Source organism: Anguilla anguilla, chromosome 6, assembly GCF_013347855.1.
Source record: "Anguilla anguilla isolate fAngAng1 chromosome 6, fAngAng1.pri, whole genome shotgun sequence".
Classification (NCBI taxonomy): Eukaryota; Metazoa; Chordata; class Actinopteri; order Anguilliformes; family Anguillidae; genus Anguilla; species Anguilla anguilla.
The window spans coordinates 25294893-25314172 of NC_049206.1; the positions used below are offsets into that span (position 1 = coordinate 25294893).

The window sequence follows — 19280 nt, forward strand, 5'->3', positions numbered from 1 at the left end:
ACTTAATGATATAATGTGTAGGACAGAAAGCACTTTAAGAACAATTTCCAGGATGCTGTATCCTCCTACAGAGGTGGCTGTGTTAATGAGAAAGATAATAAAGTGGATCTTCACCTCCTCCTGTGCCCAAAGTGTGAAACTGACAGGTAAGATGTCAACCTAATCATTCATCAAGATGGAATGCTTGAGCCTACTTGGAAAGCACATTTATCTAGAGTTTTTATAGCGCATCCAGCTGAAGAGTAAAAGCACTGGTCTTTTGTGCATTGATGAACCCCATTGTCCAGAACTGAATCCTTACAGTGACATTGTGTAAGTAGTTGTAGAACCAACCAGGGAAAGCGTGTTCCAGTCAGTCGGGTATTACCCTGCACTTCGAGGAAAGGCTGCTCTTTGGTTGCTGGGGTCAGCCTACGTAAACCAGCTGTGAAGCAGCATGGTGGACATGGAGCAACGGCTGGCTTCAGACCTTGAAAGCGATGTCGGCATTGGTCTGTGCCTGTGCCCTTTCAAACTGATGTATGGTGTCACAGAAATTGAATGGCCTTACAGTAGTGTTGGGCCTTTCAAGTTGAAGAATAAAGGAACATTTTCGCATTTTTCCATAACTTTTGTAATCCGTATGTAAGGACTGGTAGCCTGTGGTGGTGTTTGTTATTTCTGTTGGAAACCCTGGAAAGCACCAAACTCTTGGTGCTGTGTGCGTATAGGGTATGGCTTTGAACATGACATACCTCCCATCCCAATCCCAACAACTCTGCTGCCATGTCTTAAATATTGAAATACACAATTCTTAAATGCCACTTAAATTGGATGTTTAATAATTGTTAAGTACATTAATATAATGATCATTTTTCCAGAGGGAACACCACTACGATTAAAACCTTTTGTGACTCAAGGAGTGACTTTTGGTTATCTTTTAATACTATGCCCTCTCTTCTTTTTTTACCTGATTTTGCTAAGCACTGTCAACGTACTGAAAATCTTTGGCTTTTTAGTAAAAAAAGAAGAAAACAATTAAGTTTATTGTGTAGAAAGCCCAAATTGGGCCCCCCTCCCCCGCCTCCTCCTTTTCAGTCCTGCGCTGACAGGTGTTTGAGATGTCACTTGGCTTCTCAAAGCGCTTGCCCATTGCTCCTGAAAGAGTTGCACGCCTGTCATTTTCCCATTGTCTTTAAAAGCCAAATATCAGTCAGCGTTTGAATAGTTTAACTTGGCTAATTAGTACCTCCAAATGTGTAAATGCAAGATAACCCAGGCAGCGCAAGGGGGGATTAGCGCTAATACATTCCTGCAAATGAAAATTTTCATGTTTTATATTCACAGTGTCAGCACCCACCTTTTTTTATTTTTATTTATTTCGGCATTTAGTTTTTTATTCATAAATGGAATATGCTAAAAGAATTGTCACATTAAGTGTGACAGCTAGGAAAATAACCGTAGAAAGGCAATCTTTATTTGAGGTGAATAAGTGGGTGGTTTGCTTGACATGAATATTAACGAAGGACATTCAGATAAATCAAATTACTTTATAATTACATTTCAACCGATTTTTTTTTTTTAAAGCTTATGTTAATTTGTTTTTGAAGAGATGTTGAACATTTTGTTCCAGTTTGTGCGTTCAAGCTTGGCCATCTAGATTATTCCCATGTGATTATTCCTATGTTCAAATGAGCATTCAGAAGGATGATTGATGATTGGGTGAGTACATTCATGGAGTAGAATAATACTCTATTTAAATTGGGGATTTCTCCAAATTTTCCAAATGTGCACTACAAGACAAAAAGTATCTGGTCCCTTAGTTCCAGTGAAGGCAAATCTTAATGCTGCAGCATACAATGGCATTCTATATGATTCTGTCTTCCCAACAGTTTGGGGAAGCCCCTTTCCTGTTTCAGCATGACAATACCTTGGGGCACACATCGAGGTCCATATAGAAATGGTTTTGTTGAAAATGGTGTGGAACAACTTGTCTAGCCAGGACTGAGCCCTGACCTCAACCCCATCCAACACCTTTGGGATCAATTGGAAAGCCCACTGCGATCCAGGCCTAATCACTCAATCAGTGCCCAACCTCACAAATGCTCTTCTGGCTGAATAGAGGCAAATCCCTGCAGCAGTGCTCCAACATCAAGCATAAAGGCTTTCCAGAAGAGTGAAGGTTGTTATGGGAGCAAAATGTGGACCAACTCGATATTACTGCCCATAATTTTGGATGAGATTTTGGATGTCATACATTTGGCCATGTAGTGTATATGATGAAATATGTTTTATGTGCATTTTGTTCAGACAGTCTTAGTAAAATGGCTTTGTATACTTTAAGTGATTTTTAAAGCACTGTGGTCAAAAAATGTAGCACTCCACACATTATGTTACAGGAATTTAAGTTCAGTGCTCCTTGAATTCACCAGATCTGCTACTTACACTCTGCTTACTCAATGTACTTATTTTGCACATTGGTGTACCCCATTGGGGCCAATCACTACTTTTTCAATACAAACTCATACCAACCTGCAACAAAAATGCACCAACTGCACTCAAAATTCTACAAAATTCAGTGGAACGAAATGGATGCAGAATTGTTTTGTTAGCAGAAGCCAGGAATTAATTGTGTTCATTGGGCACACATAATGTGTTCTGGTCGGGATGTGTGGTGTATATTGCCCAATGAATTGAGTTCCTTTGAGCTAATGGAACAGCACTTTTTGGACAAGGCCCCCATTCGGGTTTTTCTCTGTTTTTAAAATAATTTGTACCCATGAATATGCATGCCCCATGCCCACCCTGCCTCCTGTGCACATGATGTTTGGCTTCTGTGAGCTCCGTGTTCAGCACTCCAAACACTTTGTTAAGCTTCCTCGAAAATAATCACGCAATCGCATTGAGTGAACACGCTCACGTGTCAGATTCACAGAAAGTGATGTTAGGCCCATAATCAGCTGTGTGTATTCACTATTCACAGACAATTAGAAGATCTATTTCAGTTCCATAAAATGGACGTGCATTCAAACCTTTATCAAAGCTCTAATATTAGAACATTATGGGGTGAATGGCTTGTTCTCATCATACAATGTTTTTCTCTGCCCATACAGCTGAAGCTGTCCTTCACCCTGGACAAGGAAAGCGGGATGCCCCAAGGCTGCTATGTCTATGAATACAGAGACAGCAACAAGTAAGCGCACGGTCATACTTAATATGGACGCCAGATTAAGCATCTGTGTGTCTATGATTTTTTTTTTCTTTTCCTCTTTTTGACTGGCTAAGAAAGTTTCCTAAATGCAAAGGCATGAATGTATTGTGATGGCAGGAGAGTGTGAGGCTCTGATCACCCTTAGCATAAGCCTTTTTTCCTGTGCCTTTCACAGCATCTGATATTTGGGCCAGGGTTTAGACCTTCACTGTAGTGGAGAAAACCGCTCTGTTCCATTTGCTTTTGGATCTGAACCTTATTCATTAGATAGTTATGGTGCTTACAGGGGTTATCGATGCTATTGAATTGTTAGCCCTGGACTTCTCAGTGAATAGCATTGATAATAACTTTCTTCGTACATACTATAGATAATGGGGAGAAACACTGTCGTCCCATAAGATAATTACCAGCGTCCTGTTGCTGGGCAGGATGTGTTCTGACAGAGATGACCTTGTGTTTCCTAACTTTGGCCCACATCGCTGTTTATTTCATCCTAGTTGAATAACATGGATGGTAGAGAAACAACAACAGCAGAACACAGGTGATCCTTGAGATTCGAGTGGAATGAAAACAAAGATGTGATATGACACTTTTAATTAAGAAGGTGGTCACAAACCTTTTTTTTTTTTTGACAGTTCATATGCATAGACGAGATTCAGTAATTATCTGTAAACAGTGACTAATGGATTCACTGTATGCATGATTGAGCACATCTCCTTATTTTAATCTACCTGCCCTTAACGGATTTTATGGGCAGGTTTTATTAAAGAGCCTGCTTGTCGGTGCAGCTGTATACCAGAACATTGTATGCCCCTAATGTGTGTATTTTACAGTGCCGCCTTCGTTCCTTAATGTTTTAGTGTTAGCAGGCTTTTGTGATGTCCAAGCGAACATGTCACTGAATTCACTGAAATTTGCAGACATTTCTCTGGCTTGGGACACTTACCAGAGTGTGGACCAGCTCTGGTCCTTCTGGGGTGACCAGTCTAATATGGACCAGCTGGGGTTACCAGTCTAACGTGGACCAGCTGGGGTTACCAGTCTAATGTGGACCAGCTTGGATTACCAGTCTAATATGGACCAGCTGGGGTTACCAGTCTAATGTTGACCAGCTGGGCTTACCAGTCTAATGTGGAAACCACTGGGGTGACTAGTCTAATGTGGACCAGCTTGGATTACCAGTCTAATGTTGACCAGCTGTGGTTACTAGTCTAACGTGTACCGGCTGGGGTTACCAGTCTAATGTGGAAACCACTGGGGTGACCTGTGTTTTTGAGTCTGTGTTTCATACAGTACATATTTTATGGGTTCAGATTTTCTGTTCGTAGCTCTTAAGGAGAAGAAAAAGTGTTTGGGCACAGCTGGGACCCAGAACAGTGTACGGAAGGAGGAGAACAAGGACTTTCACTGATGGGTCTGTAATGGCCTACCTGTGCTTCACTTAACAGAGTTTGTTCCCCCTTTTTCTCAGTTTACTGAACATACAGTGCAACTTTCTTTTGTTTTGGGAATATGCTTGCCTATATAATAATGTAGCTAATTTGAGGGGAAATTACAACCTGGTTTTCATTTTGTGCTTTTGGAATGATTTAATGGAAATTAGCATTCGCTAATCCAGCGGTTTTACTGCAGGTGAGGTCCTGGCAGCTGGTGATAGGGCGCATTGTCATTTACACACTGACTCATTTAAATCCCATTGTAGCAGGTGATTAGGGTGTGAGCAGCCACAACAGGCAAATCTCACACGGTGCAGGAACATATGAGTAAGAAGCTACTGAGCAACCATTGCTTCCTAATGCTTCATTAAGTGTTACTGAGGTACTAATTGGTATTTTACATTTGACAATTAAAGCAGAATGTTTCTATGTTGTCGCAAACCAGCATAATGGCTTTTGCATTCTGCGAAAAAAAATGTTTCCCTTTGTCTCTGAGGTCATTTGAGATGCCAATAGTGCTTACAGGCAAGTCATGCCTGGGGTACTGTAGCTGGTTTATGGTCTCTGTAATCAATTGTGAAAGACTAGAAAAATCACCAGAAAAATATCAGTTGTGGATTTATTTAGTTTCCCAGCTTTTCGAAACCTTAGACTTGAAAAAAAATGTACTATTGCGCTGTCCCTTGCTCATTTATATCCCAAAAGCCTTTCATTTGACCAGTTTAAAATAAAATGAGCCTAGAATGGTGTTTGACTTCTTTTATTATTAAAATGCATTTCCCTGACCTGGAAGCATAGCTTAATGGAGAATTTATGAGGTTTCACTAGTCCTGTCACACTTCTAGGAACAGTTCACAGCTCTACAGAGACCCAGGGCAATTACAGCGTGGTCAGTATTAGAACCACAGTTGACACTGGTGTGGTCAGGATGAGAGGCGTTTTTGTAGTTGGCGCTGGCAGAGTAGGGATTCTGGTCCGTACAGCGGGAGGTGCCACTGTGCTGTGTTGTACCTGAGCGTGGCACATGACAACCTACGTAGACAAGAGATTTCAAGGTGGTTGAAGGAAAGCTGGGCAAAGTGTTTAAAGAAATTTTACCACCAGAACAGTAGGTGACCCCACAATTATTCCAAAACGTGAAGCGAGTGGTCACGTTTTGTGGTTAAAATAAATAATGTAGTGACGTAAGCTACTGTTGAGTTCTGCATCCAAAGTTTTCGCAAATCTGCGGTGCTTGACACCATGAAAGACACTTGCTGATTATTAATCGACATGCTCAACCGTGAGCTCAGCTGGAAGTGGCCCAATGCTGCCATCTGCTGGAGTGGCTTTGAAACGGCTTCATCTGACCAGAGATCAACAGAGGCCCAGGGGGCTTGAAGGCAGTGGGAAGACAGGAAGTCAGCTCCCGTCGGTTTGTGTGTGGAGGAAACGGAGTGGATTCAGAGCCATGTATGACTTGAGTCAGGAGAGATGGAGCATAGTCATATTGCAAATGTGAGAGTGGTTATGCTTTTCAGGATATTGTGCTTCCAAGTTGGCAGGTGGTTGCAGTATAAAGCTAAGCATTTATTGTGTCCCAGATTGACTTGGCCCAAACAGAGACCTGGTTGAATGTTGGCATGTTTGGGGATGCTGTCCCTTTGTTTTCGACTGATATTAAAGCCTGTCTTTGCTGACTGCAGACAGAATAGATGCGTTTTTGTCTTGGCAGTTTTGAATTACTTTCTTATTCGAATGCTTCTCATCAAGGAGCATTCATCGGAATACATACAGTTTCCTATTGAACATGACGAGCGCAAGTGTGGCTTATGTTATTTGTTATTAGATGACTGTAGAGCCTGTTTAAGCCAAAGTGAGTGTGTGCGCATTTCGGATAGAAACGATAGACATATGAGAGTGAACATGTGAATATTCATTCATCCTGCTCTCTCCTGCTAGCTTTAGTTGAGTGAGCATCCCTTCCTCACCACTCACAGGTTAATTAAGATGGGCTTTCAAATGTGGGACAGAGAATGCTCCTCCCCCTCACCACTCACAGGTTAATTAAGGTGGCCGTTGCAGTGCGAGACAGAGAATGCCCCTCCCTTTCACTACTCTGTGGTTCATTAAGATGGGCATTGCTATGTGAGACAGAGAATTCTCCTCCCCCTCACCACTCACAGGTTAATTAAAATGGCGGTTGCTGTGTGAGATGAAGAATGCTCCTCCCCCTCGCCACTCACAGGTTAATTAAGATGGCCAGTGCTGTGGGAGACAGAGAATGCTACACCCCTTACCATGCTCAGGCTAATTAAGATGGCTGTTGCTGTGGGAGATAGCCCCTCACCACTCATAGGCTGAGATGTCCATTGCTGTGTGAGACTCTTTATGCCCCTCCCTCTGTCTCCCGCAGGCTCGTTGAGGAGTTCATGCTGCTGGCCAACATGGCGGTCGCTCACCAGATCTACCGCAGCTTTCCCAAGCAGGCTCTGCTGCGTCGCCACCCGCCGCCCCAGACTAAGATGGTGGACGACCTGACTGAGTTCTGTGACCAGATGGGCCTGAACCTGGACTTCTCTTCTGCAGGGGCGCTCCATGTGGGTATCATCTGGCAACAGAGCCCCTCCACTACATAGTCCCTACATACTTCCCACAGGCAACCCACATACTCACCACATACTAAACACATACTCAACACTGACACCCCACATACTCCCCACATACTTCCCATGCACTCACCACATAATCCCAACATACTCTCTGTGGGTTCCTGTGTCTCTCATAGATTACACGTTCAGAGGCTGGCGCTTGATTTCTAATTTCTTGTGTTTCAATGGGAGTCTGAAATGTGTTATAAAATATTTTATGAAAATGCTAACCTCGTGGTCTTGGATTGAATCTGGACCACGCCAGCGCCAAGTGTGGCCAGTAGCTCCACCAGGCGAAGCAAAATTGGCAATTGTTTTGCCCCGAGTATGGCCGGTTCATTTGGTGATTGGTCCATGTTTCATCAGTCTGTAGCAACCCCTGCTGGTCAATGAGGTACTCATGAACTGCATGTTAGAGCCTCATTTGAAAGGTCTTCCTCCAACTCCCCTCTATGTGAGCTTAGCTTGTAGTCTACGGTGAATAAAGAAGCAGCTTGGTGACACTAAGTGTTTTGGAGGAGAACTGTGGCTGTCTACACTCCTGAAATGGCAGTGGGGTTCCTGCTTGAACGTCGCTGTGGTTGCAGATAGTTGGGCATTCCAAATTAGGGTTGGAATTGGACATATACAGCCCTACGTTGGGTGCCAAATTAAAAAAAAAATTTTATGAAACATGGTTAGTTTTATAAGATGGGTGTTTAGGTCATACACAAGGCTTCATTTTCCAACACTTTCTGACTTTATTTAAATGTCAAATTATGCACACACACTTAGACTGTGCTGTAAACTGCTGATATTTCTGCAGAGAACGGCTGTGAGATCTCACAAAGCTTGTAGCCTCCTTAAAGGAAAAAAAAAAAGAAAAGTACTTTTGTGCTGCTGTCTTATATGTGAAACCATGTCGGACATAATCTAGGCTTACAGTCCCTCACTGGATGTGTTTGACAGAAAAGCCTGAATGAGACGCTGGGGAATGACCAGTACTCCAGCGCCAGGAAAGAGGTCCTCACCCACATGTGCTCCCGGCCCATGCAGGTGAGAGACTGAGACAGTGTCGGTGCCCCCTCACGGCCCCTCCAGATCCATGGGAATCTAGAAAACGGCTCACCACAGGCTTTGTTAACTTCAGAGTTTTCCCCTTGAGTTTTCTACTGATCTTATAGCCACAATAATAAGACTGCATTCTCTCAGGTATGGTGGAAAAATCTTTTGATGACCTCTTGGTAAAATTGAATGCATATTGATTTCATTCTGTGTTATTTAAATAAGTATAAAAAAATACAAGGAAGATGCTTATTTCAGTAACATTTTACTGAAATATGCGTCTTATCTTTACCCAGGTCTGGATGAAGTGTTCAAAATTGTAAAGCAAGCAAGATTTATTTATTTATTTATTCTTTTGTTTTTTGTTCCGAGTATCTTTGTCGTCGTTCCATGTTCTTCCTTTCGGCCCCCTTCCACACTGAAAGCTGTTCTCTTTCAGATGGCCATTTACTTCTGCTCCGGGGTTCTGAAGGACGAGCCCCTCTTCCGGCACTACGCCCTGAACGTGCCCCTCTACACCCACTTCACCTCGCCCATCCGCCGCTACCCGGACGTCATCGTGCACCGCCTCCTGGCTGCGTCTCTGGGTGAGCCGCAGGGTGGAGACAGGGGGGAAGGGGAGACAAGACAGACAGGCAGGCAGGGTGGAGCAGGAAAGAGACTCTCTGCCCTGGGTGTAGGAAGGTGGTTTGGAGAAGGTGGAGTAGAACACATTTATCCTCCATGGAGCTGGTCTGAAGAGCAGGAGGATGTCATGTTAATGAATTTCCCGTTCATTGGAAAATTAGGAAATTTTGCTTGCATCTCTGGACGTGAATGTAGTGCATGGGCAATAAAAACGCCATTCTGAGTGTGCAAGTGGGCGAGGCCTTTGGGAGTTACAGTACTGTGTGGGTCTGTCTCTGCATTGTGCTCTTTCCATGCACAGCTGTACACAGGCTGCGGCCCCTGTGTGTGTGTGTGTGCGCTCCCACAAAGTCCCCTGTGTGTGTCTGCAGGGTGCGGCCCCCATATGAGTCTGACCGAGGACGATGTTCAGAAGCGGGCCTCGCACTGCAACGACAAGAAGACCGCGTCCAAGAGAGTCCAGGAGATGAGCTCGGAGCTGTTCTTCGCCGCCTTCGTTAAGGTAACCGTAATACTTTAAACGTGATTTGAAAACATGGACATTCACATCTGTACAGTGATCAATCATCACTAAGCAAAGTGCAAAAAAGAGTCTTCCAGCACGACCTGACTCCTTGCAGCCCGTTGATGGGAACTTGCTGCAGCACAGTACAAATGGTACTTTTTGTTGAGCTATGTGGGCACATAACGGTAGTCTCTATTGTATACATGCTGTTCATAAACAGGAGGTGATAATAAATTATTTGATGATAGAGTAACAGTTATGCAAGTTATTCATTTTTTCCCCTTTTATCATCACTGGGGCTACATAATCTCTATAAATGTCTCAGATATCACTATCTCAATTATACAGATGCTGGTTGGTTTGACCCAAGCTTTGGCCAAATGGTCCTCATGGTAGGCACTAGTGTAAGCAGTCTGATTGGAGATCGAAATAATGCTCCACCAAGCTGTTTGACCGCACGTGGTAGATGCCTCCTGTAAAAGCCACAGTCATTGTCCAGCTGTGTGTGGAGCTGCTTGTTGAAATTGGCTCCCAGGATTAGCGTGGTCCAGTGAGTTTCACTTGTCCTCTGAGCGCTTGCGTTTGCCTGCAGGAATCGGGGCCCCTGGAGTCTGAGGCCATGGTCATGGGTGTTCTGGACCAGGCCTTCGATGTGCTGGTGCTGAGATACGGTGTGCAGAAGCGCATCTACTGCAATGTGAGTATGACTGTCAGGGTTTGCACTGTCAGAGAACTGCGAAGTAATATGTCGTATATACAGTGAGCTCCATAACGTTTGGGAGAGAGAGATTGATTTATTGATTTGGCTCTGTACTCTGCAATGTTTGATTTGTCATCAAACTATTCACGTGGTTAAAGTTCAGATTCTTAGCTTTTATTAAAGGGTATACATTTTGGTTCCACCATGTAGAAATTACAGCACTTTTTATGCATAGTCCGCCCAGGTCGCTGCTCCATTATGTTTGGGCCAAATGGCTTCACAGGTGTTTCGGATTAGTCAAGTGTGTTCATTTGCATCCTTAGTGCAGGTATAAGAGAGCTTTCAGTATCTAGTCTGGATTCTAGGCTTTTGATTGCCTTTTGAGTTTTTTTATTGGCATTTGCAAAAATCAACAATTTGGAACATCATTCAGAAGAAAGAGAGCACTGGTGAGCTCAGTAATTGGAAAGGACCTGGTAGACCAAGGAAGACCTCTACAGTTGGAGAAACCTCAGACACCTGTGCAACAGATCAGAAACACTCTACAGGAGGCAGGTGTGGATGTGTCAGTGACGTGCTGTCTGCAGAAGACTTCACGAACAGAACTACAGAAGCTGCACCGCAAGATTCAAACCACCAGTTAGCCACAAAACCAGCATGGCCAGGTTACAGTTTGTAAGATCTAGAAAAAGGCTTGTGGATAAATGAGACCAAGATTCACTTGTATCAGAGTGATGACAAGAGCAAAGTGTTAACTCACATGGCTGTACAAAGGACATCTACTACTGTTCTTAAAAGTGATTCATAGTTTACCTCATAGTTATCACTTAGCACCCACATCCCCTTAGTCAATAAAATGACGCCTAGGTTGACTGTACAAAAAGGCGATGAATATTTGGAAGGCAAAGTACAACTTTTGCAAGCTGAAGGTAAACTTTTTCCCTCTAAGTCAGTGTTTTAGGCCATACATCATTGCTCCATAAAGACCCCCTGAGCCCACTAAAACCTCTCAGCTCTCAAGAGTTAACCCACCCAAATGGACTTCAGTAGCCGAGCCAAAGTTTGCATGTGTAACTGATTCACCACCGTGTGTTAATGTGCACATCACTCGTCATATTAACCGTTTTATGGCACAGCATAAACGGAGAAAGGAGATGTGTGACCTGGAAAAATACAAGGAGCGGAACTGTACCATCTTATCTGCTGCTGGAAGGAATTACCGAGCCTGTCAGCTCCTGTGATTTAGCGTCGGTGTGGCACTCTTCTCCAAAAGCATGAGTAATCGCATTTGTTCTGATAAGGAACCGAACGTGCCTCTTTGCATTAATTGCGGGGAAATCTAATTAAACAGCAGTGCAGTGGCATAACAGAAATGCATTAGGCGAATGAGATGAAATGCTGGTCAAAGGTAACGGCAGATTTTCACTTTCACTGGGCTCTGATTGGTGGAACGCTGTCCATCAGCTCCCAAATTGCTCGCTGTGTTTACAGTAGTTCTATATAAGGGCATTTTCTAAGTGAGTAAATGGTGTAAGAAATGCAGTCGCCCACCAAGGTTAGCGGGCGTTTCACATTTAGTGGGTAGTACATGAGAGGAAGCTGTGGATCTGTTTTAAGTGCCTTTTTGGCTGGACCGTAACTGAGGGAGTGATGAAGTTACACCATTGGTCGGCTGAGTTATGAAGTTACACCATTGGTCGGCCGGTCCAGCCATATGCTAGGTTTTGACCTGGTCTTGTTTGTTTCCTGACAGGCTTTGCAAGGCCTTGAGAACTTTCATTTCAACAAGGTGGGGAAGAAGCCAGAGCTCACTCTCATTTGGGCAGCAGAGGACCCAGAGCAGGGTTCTGTGCGGCAGGTAAGGGTTCTTCCCACGTTCGCCGAGGGCCTAGCAAGTGCCCACAGTCAAAAAAAGACCCTCTGCAACCCGTCACTTTTCCTGGGTTCAAAAGGGTCGCCACAGGGGCGGTTCTGATGCCTGATTTTCCGATTACCACTCGGGTGAAAATTTTGGTACCGGCATACCAATTCAATGAGCCATTTGGCCCGAAATGATGTCAAAGGGGCAGCTTGGCCGGTGGGATTTCAAGCCTTTTGAGCTTCTGTGCTTTCAGTCTTTGCTCAATCCTATGGTTGTGTGCATGTAGCCAATTCACACAGTCCTGGGCTACTGACAGTCCCATTTTGAAGTTTCGTGATCCATGGAGTCCATGACAGGAAATGGTTCTTGCACACACGGGTGGACTCACACAGTGTAGCCAAATGACCAATCTGGAAATCAGGTTGCTGGTGAGGCACTTGCTGGTAAATTGATTGGTTTGTAGGAGTTCAGTGCTGGGACCTCGGATACGCTAAACGAAGATACGGCTGCACGCCACCCAAAAATTCACCATGAGGTCATGTGATCATAGTTGCATCATGCAGAAAGCCAGAGTACTGAAGTAAACGTGTGTCCCTCGGTCCCATTTTTTCTCCTAATCACTCTGACTACACACTTAGTCATTTTGCACATTCACAAGAGTCTTCATTTTGTACAAGGGTTGTCCCAGAACTGAGTGAGCCAAATTTCAGCGAGGAGCAGTCACTGTTCGGCCCTCCGACGTTCCCTCAATAACAAGGAAATTAAAGTGCTGGCTAAAAAGCGAGTGCTGACCCAGCATGCATTGCGTCACTCGTTGCTGGAATCGTTAAAGCATGGCACCCTAACCCTAACCACATTTAAATGCAATTTGACTGCCATGTCACGCCTTTTCAAAAGACACGTATCGTGGTTATTCCAGTCTTGCCTTGTTTGCAAACAAGTCTCTGAAATGAGGCAATTTTCGTCAGTTAAAGTGTACTGATAACATGAATCTAAATTGCGGTATTCATTTTTTGTAATGCAAATGTGCTGGTTTAAAGTAGCTCACTGTGCCCAACCGTTAAGTGATATTCTTTTAAGTGGTGATGATTCATTTTTGATAATAATCAGTTCTTTGAAAATTCCCATCTGTAAATTCCAATTCGTCAGAGCAGACCAAAAGTGCATCCCACACAAATGCTGCTTTTTGTGCTCCCTGTCGCCCGCCTACCTTCCCTCGCTTGTGAGTGACTCTTATGTTAGTGACACTTATAACTAGCGTACCTCAAAACACAGGGGGTGTGATTAGGTGGTGAATTGGGACTGTGTGTGTGTGTGCGTGCATGCTTGTGTGCGTGCGTGCGCGTGCGTGTGTGCGTGCGTGCGTGCGTGTGTGCTTGTGTTAGTGCATGTGTGTGTGCATGTGTGTACATGAATACATATATGCCTCTGTGTGTCCCTGTGTCCACTGGATCTCCCTGCTGTAACGGATGCTTGGGTCTTCTCAGGAGATCTCCATCTTCTCCCTGGTGGAGGTGGTGCTGAAGGCGGATGCAGCCCCCATGAAGTACAGCGCAGTGTTGAAACACCCGACGGACACCGCAACATGAACACCTGCTCCGACTGGCACCACGCGTAACATACACAACACTACACCTGCATCCATAGAACACTCATGCATGTGTGCACACAACAGACACGCACATGCACACGCACATGTACACACACACACACACACACAGACACACACACACATACAAACACCAATACAGCAGAGCTCTATGCATACAAACTACACACATGCATAATTAAAAAAAAAATGTCAAGGCTTGAATGGAAATGCACACATTGGTTTTTACTATTAGTCAAGTGGTGTTTTTTTAATTTAACTGCTGCTTTTTAGTAAACTGTAACACTGTTGGTAAAGGTAGAGCTTGGCTGCCTTTGTCTAATTGAAAAAGGCCCAAAATAGTGCAATGAATTCAGATTTTTAATTTAAATGGAGACCAGCTTGGGTCCTTTTTAAATACTGCCAGTTCAGCTTTTTGAGCTGAGGAATTTTTTTTTTTTTTTTGAATATTCAAGCTTTAATATTTCTTAAGCCATTTGTTTTGAATGTATGGAAAAAAAGAAAATGTTCTTTCATAAATTTGTTTTATGGCAATAAAATTACATGTTGTATCGTTTCATCTAGATGTCAGGAACATCTTTAGAAAACCTGTTAAAAATGTGGATTATCTACAATTTTTCTTAGCCAGGGAGCGTCATCGAATTGTCCAGTCATTTGCTCCAGAAAAACAGCAGCCATGTTTTATAGAACTCATAGTTTGGTTCAACTTGCACAGTATTTTGTTTACATTGCCTCGTGGGTACAGTTAGCAGCCCAGTACACACACTTGTATTGAGCCTGGGCAGAACATTCTCCACGTTCACCGTACTTGCTAATAGGAAAGCTTTTCTGTGTACATTTAAAAGTTTACTTTGAATTCAGAATTTCTCCCACACTCTAAATACAGATCAAGTCGTCCTGCTGCACACAGCGACTGCTCACAGGTGTGGACTCAGTCTACTTGGACTGCATTTTCATAAATACTTGAAAATATTCTATTTCAGGTCTAGGAAGTGTTCCATGGATATACTGATGCTACTGTAGAATTATTGTACGTGAGGCCTTCATGTATATTGCATCCTGTTAATGGTCCTTATGTTTATTTCTTAATTTATGGTGTATGCGTTTTATGTGTTTAGCTTTTTTTTATGCAGCAGTTCATGTTGAATGTTGAATGCGTCCTTTTGTATACTCAAGAAGTACAATAGCTCCTCTAATCTACCATATGGGCTTATCTGCAAGATCATTTATCAACTTCAAGTAAAGCTTTGGAGCTGCAGAGAGTTTGATTCTTTTAAAAATATTTATTTACTCTACCTGGATCAATGCACCTATGTGCTCATACCTGACTTATGCAAAGCTGTCACAGCTGACCTGAAGTTTAGGACTAGTGCCTCCAAGTGTGAAATTTAATCAAGACCTTATGCGCTAGACTATGCAGTAAAATGTCCAGTGTTCATTCAACTCTTAAAAGATTTAATTTGGTCCCACTCCGGAATGTGGGACCAAATGTTATCCGTTAAGCATTGAATTACACTAGTAGAGTTGAATCAACACTGGACATTGTACTGTGTAGTGACCCCGAAAGTTGTGCCCCCAAGACAACCAGGGATTCCAGAGTTAAATGCAACATGACCATACTACCACCAGATCTGCTTTACTATGATTTCTAATTGCGTCTAAATAATTCATAGTTCCAATACGTCAAAACTCCTTTTGTAAGCTTATTTTAATTAAATACAGCAATTACAGAAAGAAAAGACTTCAGTTAGATGGTACCGTGGATGACTAGATAACTGAAGTCAATGTGCTGTAAATTGTAGTTTTCTCGCAAAGCTTGTAGGTAGCCCTATAAACTCTGGTTCGACCTCTGTTTTATAGTCTGTTAAAAAAGTGATGTAAAAACAGGATTGTACCCACACTTCAGGCCTCTATGTGATATTTCATACATCTGAATTTTCGGCTGAGTACCGCATTTTTCACCTGTGTTTAACGTGCTTCAGTTTGAATTGTTTTTTCCAACATGGTTTTGTAAATGTATTTGACATATATGTCACTGTGCCTTGTGATTTACATAATTGAAGTCCCCTTTCATGTTTTTTCTTTCCCTCCAGTAATATGTTCTGCTTTTATGTGCCTTTCAGGTCATGCAATACTTTTCCCCTCGTAAATACACACATTACCAGCTGTGGCTCTCAGATATTCTCTCAGTAGTTTTAAAGCAGTCTGTCCTTTCTGTGAAATAATGCATTCATTAACCTTTTAATGGATGGAAACTATTCTCTGCTCTCTGGCACACAAAGGGACCCAGTTAATATAGGAATGAATGTTTTTGTGTATTAGAATTTTGCTGATATGCAGTTTTTTGTGTGACATGTCAATGAAGGTTGTTCTCCAGATATTTCATTATACAGATTATTTTCTGTCCCAATACAGTCAAAACTCAGTGACTTTTGTGCTCTTTATTTTCTTAAAATAATTTAGGAATTGTTCATCTTTATTTGTGCTTCTGATGTGAGGGAGTGGTCCATGGAAAGAGGGCAGCTCCGTTTTTTCTGTTTGTCCAAACAAATTCATCCTTAGTATGTCCTGAAGGTTGATTTTGGTTACATTTTGACAGATATTTGAGGCATGCCTTATATTTATGTATGTGTGCTTGTGTGAGTGCACATGCGCGTAGTATGAAATACCTAGCAGTGCTGTTTGAGTTTACTGTCCTCCCTATATTTCATTGTTACCCATAAGAATGAAATGGATGAATGAATGAATGTATTCCTGTCACTGTGTGTTTGGGCATCTAGGATCATTCTGCCACTCCATTTGTAGAGCCGGATGAAAGATAAAGAAGTGGCGGTCTAGGGATGGAACTTTGTAACCAGCATTAAATGTTGTCAAGTGTAATAGTAATTCAATGTGCTTCTATGAAACTGATGTGTACAGCTCGACCTGGAACTTTCTGGAAACCAGTAAAATAACTAATCAGCTAAATGATGGTGACACTGTCTTTTCTTTAGTTACTCATTCATACATTAGTCATAGGAACCAGAGCTGGCTTTGTTAGGTTGAACGTTGCATGGGAAATGCTGAGCTAGCACTTACTCTACCTTTGAAATGGATGGGTGACTTCATGAAGGTTTTTCAATGTACATCTGGCCCTATAGACACCTGTAGGAGGATGTTTTCAATAACAATTATTAGCCCTGCATGAATAAATAAATCCCATCCTCTTGACACCTGACTGCACCACAGTCCTCTTCGGCATCTGTGCCATCATTTTACATTACAGCGCCCTGGAGAATATTGTTGGCCTCAGTGTGAAACCGATTGGCCAAAGTGGTGTTGAGACTTCTCCATGCCAGTGCACTACTGTACGGTTTACTTTTTAGTGCCAAAGGAAATGGCACTAAATACTTAGAAGTGAAATGTCTGCCTATTGGATTCAAGCGAGTAGAGGAGTGGACCACACATGGAGCCAAAAATCTTCTGTTTCTTTCTCTGAGCTTCCAGAAAATCACAACAGGGTTGGGCACTGCTGTGTCAGTATGTTCAGTCATGCCGTGTATGTAGAAATATGAGGACGATAAATGAGTAAATCGTGCTAAAATCGTTCACTCGGTGCATCATGCCTCATTCCCATGATTCTTGGTTTATGTGTGCAATAAAGGTTGGGCTTGTTAAGGGAGTCTGGGATTTTAACAAGCACAGTTTGTACCAGGGAAGTGTAGCATGTCCCTGCTTGCTGATTCAGTTAAAGGGAAGTCGCATGGGGACACCTGTCCACCCTTTGTCTTGATAAGGGCAGGGTGAGCTATGTCCCTGAGCTTAATGAAGGTAGGAGGGGTGGGGCCTCTGGTCCAGCTGTACTTTCAGGAGGAGGGGTGCGGGAGAATGACTACTCTTGCCACTGTCAACATCTGAGGCCTCTGTATAAAAACATTCTCAAGGCCGTTGCCCTGCAGTCAAAGTTTTTTAAATTAAGTCGTTTCCATATGATTGAGACCAAAACAAATGCATTTTGTGTTATTCAGAATTTGTATTCTTTTCAAATGTCGTTTTTAATTCAACTCCCTCGGTAAATGTTTTCTTCTTTTAACGCAAGTGAGAAAGTAAAGTCGTGACTGGATTAAGCGGGGCGGCTGTGACTCTCCCACGCTGCATCCTAATCTCCCGCTGCTCTGATGTTCTTCTGAAGCATTGTGCCCATTGTAGCAGCACCTGTTCTAAACTGACGGCTGTGAGTAAGCAGTTGGCCACTGCGCTGGACAAAGAAACTGCACCTAGACTTCAGTCTGCGGAAATCCAGCAAATCCAGTGGCTCTGCTGAAGGAGTACCACGCCCTCAGAAGTCGGGCACTGTGTCGCATAGTGGGTGCGGAAGTATACTTATGGCAGGTGTGGTGTAGAATAGTGGGTAAAGAAGTACTTATCTTGGTCATCAAAAAATGAGAGGACCACATGGGCAACCAAACACAGGAATTAAATTTCATTGCATTTGTCATTTGCATAATATACAGTGGCAAAAAAAAAGTTTGTGAACCCCTTGGAATTACCTGGATATCTGCATTATTTACTCATTAAATGTGGTCTGATCCTAATCAAAGTCACAATAATAGACAAAAACATTCTGCTTGAACTAACACACAATCAATTGCACTTTTCATGTCTATGTTGAACACATGGTCTTATCATTTACAGGTCAAATCATTCATTCACAGGTTGGAAAGAGTACACTACATGACCAAAAGTATGCGGACACCATTCCTCCTTACAAAACTGCTTCAGTTTATTATTTCTCTGATTTCCTGCATGAACAGCCCTCTTCAGGTCATGCCACAACATCTCAATTGGGTAAAGGTCTGGACTTTGACTTGGCCATTCCAAAACATGAATTTTCTTTGGTTCAAACCATTTTGATGTTAGTTTACTCATGTGTTTTGGGTAATTGTCTCGTGGCAACACCCAATTACTATTAAACTTCAAGTAACGGTCCGCTACCCTGACATTGAACTGTAAACTTTCTTGATTCTATTTTTAATTCTTTGTTCCCTCAATGTTTGAAATCTGTTCAGGCCCTGAGGCAGCAAACAAGCCCCAAACTGTGATGCTGCTTCCATCATCCTTCACATTTAGGATGAGATTTTGGTGTGTTGGTGATCAGTGCTTTTTCCCTCCACACATAGCATTGTGCATTTATGCCAAAAAGTGCAACTTTTATCCATAGAACATTGTCCCAGAAGCATTGTGGAACATCCAGGTGGTCTTCAAACTTTCCTATGTGGTGTCCTGCCATGAATACCAGTCTTGTTTAGCCTTTTTCTAAAAGTGGACACACAGTAAACAGAGACATCAGCAAGTTCAAGAGATTTCTTCAGGTCCTTTACTGTTAGTCTAGGGTTCTTTTTGACCTGGGTCAGCACTGCATGCTGCACTTTTGCTGTGATCTTTGCAGGATGCCCACTCCTAGGGAGAGTAGCAGCAGTACTGAATTTCCTCCATTTGGAGACAACTTGTCTTATTGTGGATTGATAAACAGCCAGGCCTTTTTTAAATGCGTTTGTAGCCTTTCACAGGCTTTGTTCAGGGCATGGTTCACATGAACCAGTTTCTTGAGAAGAGCAGTCTCTGTCAGTAACCAACGTTGTGTTTTAAAGGGTAGGGCACCTGCAACCCACACCTCCAATCTCATTGACTGAAACACC

General features: G+C 42.9%; 1 protein-coding gene across 1 annotated transcript in view; it reads left to right on the forward strand.

The window, feature by feature from the left end:
* Positions 1-16569, forward strand: part of dis3l2 (DIS3 like 3'-5' exoribonuclease 2) — a 46559-nt gene extending 29990 nt beyond the window's left edge. The window contains exons 14-21 of the mRNA XM_035421909.1: positions 3093-3172; positions 7022-7205; positions 8205-8291; positions 8740-8887; positions 9299-9429; positions 10025-10129; positions 11886-11990; positions 13481-16569. Of these exons, the coding sequence (XP_035277800.1) occupies positions 3093-3172; positions 7022-7205; positions 8205-8291; positions 8740-8887; positions 9299-9429; positions 10025-10129; positions 11886-11990; positions 13481-13582 (942 nt within the window). The 3' untranslated portion in view covers positions 13583-16569. The remainder of the gene's footprint in view (positions 1-3092; positions 3173-7021; positions 7206-8204; positions 8292-8739; positions 8888-9298; positions 9430-10024; positions 10130-11885; positions 11991-13480) is intronic.
* Positions 16570-19280: the final 2711 nt, after the last annotated feature.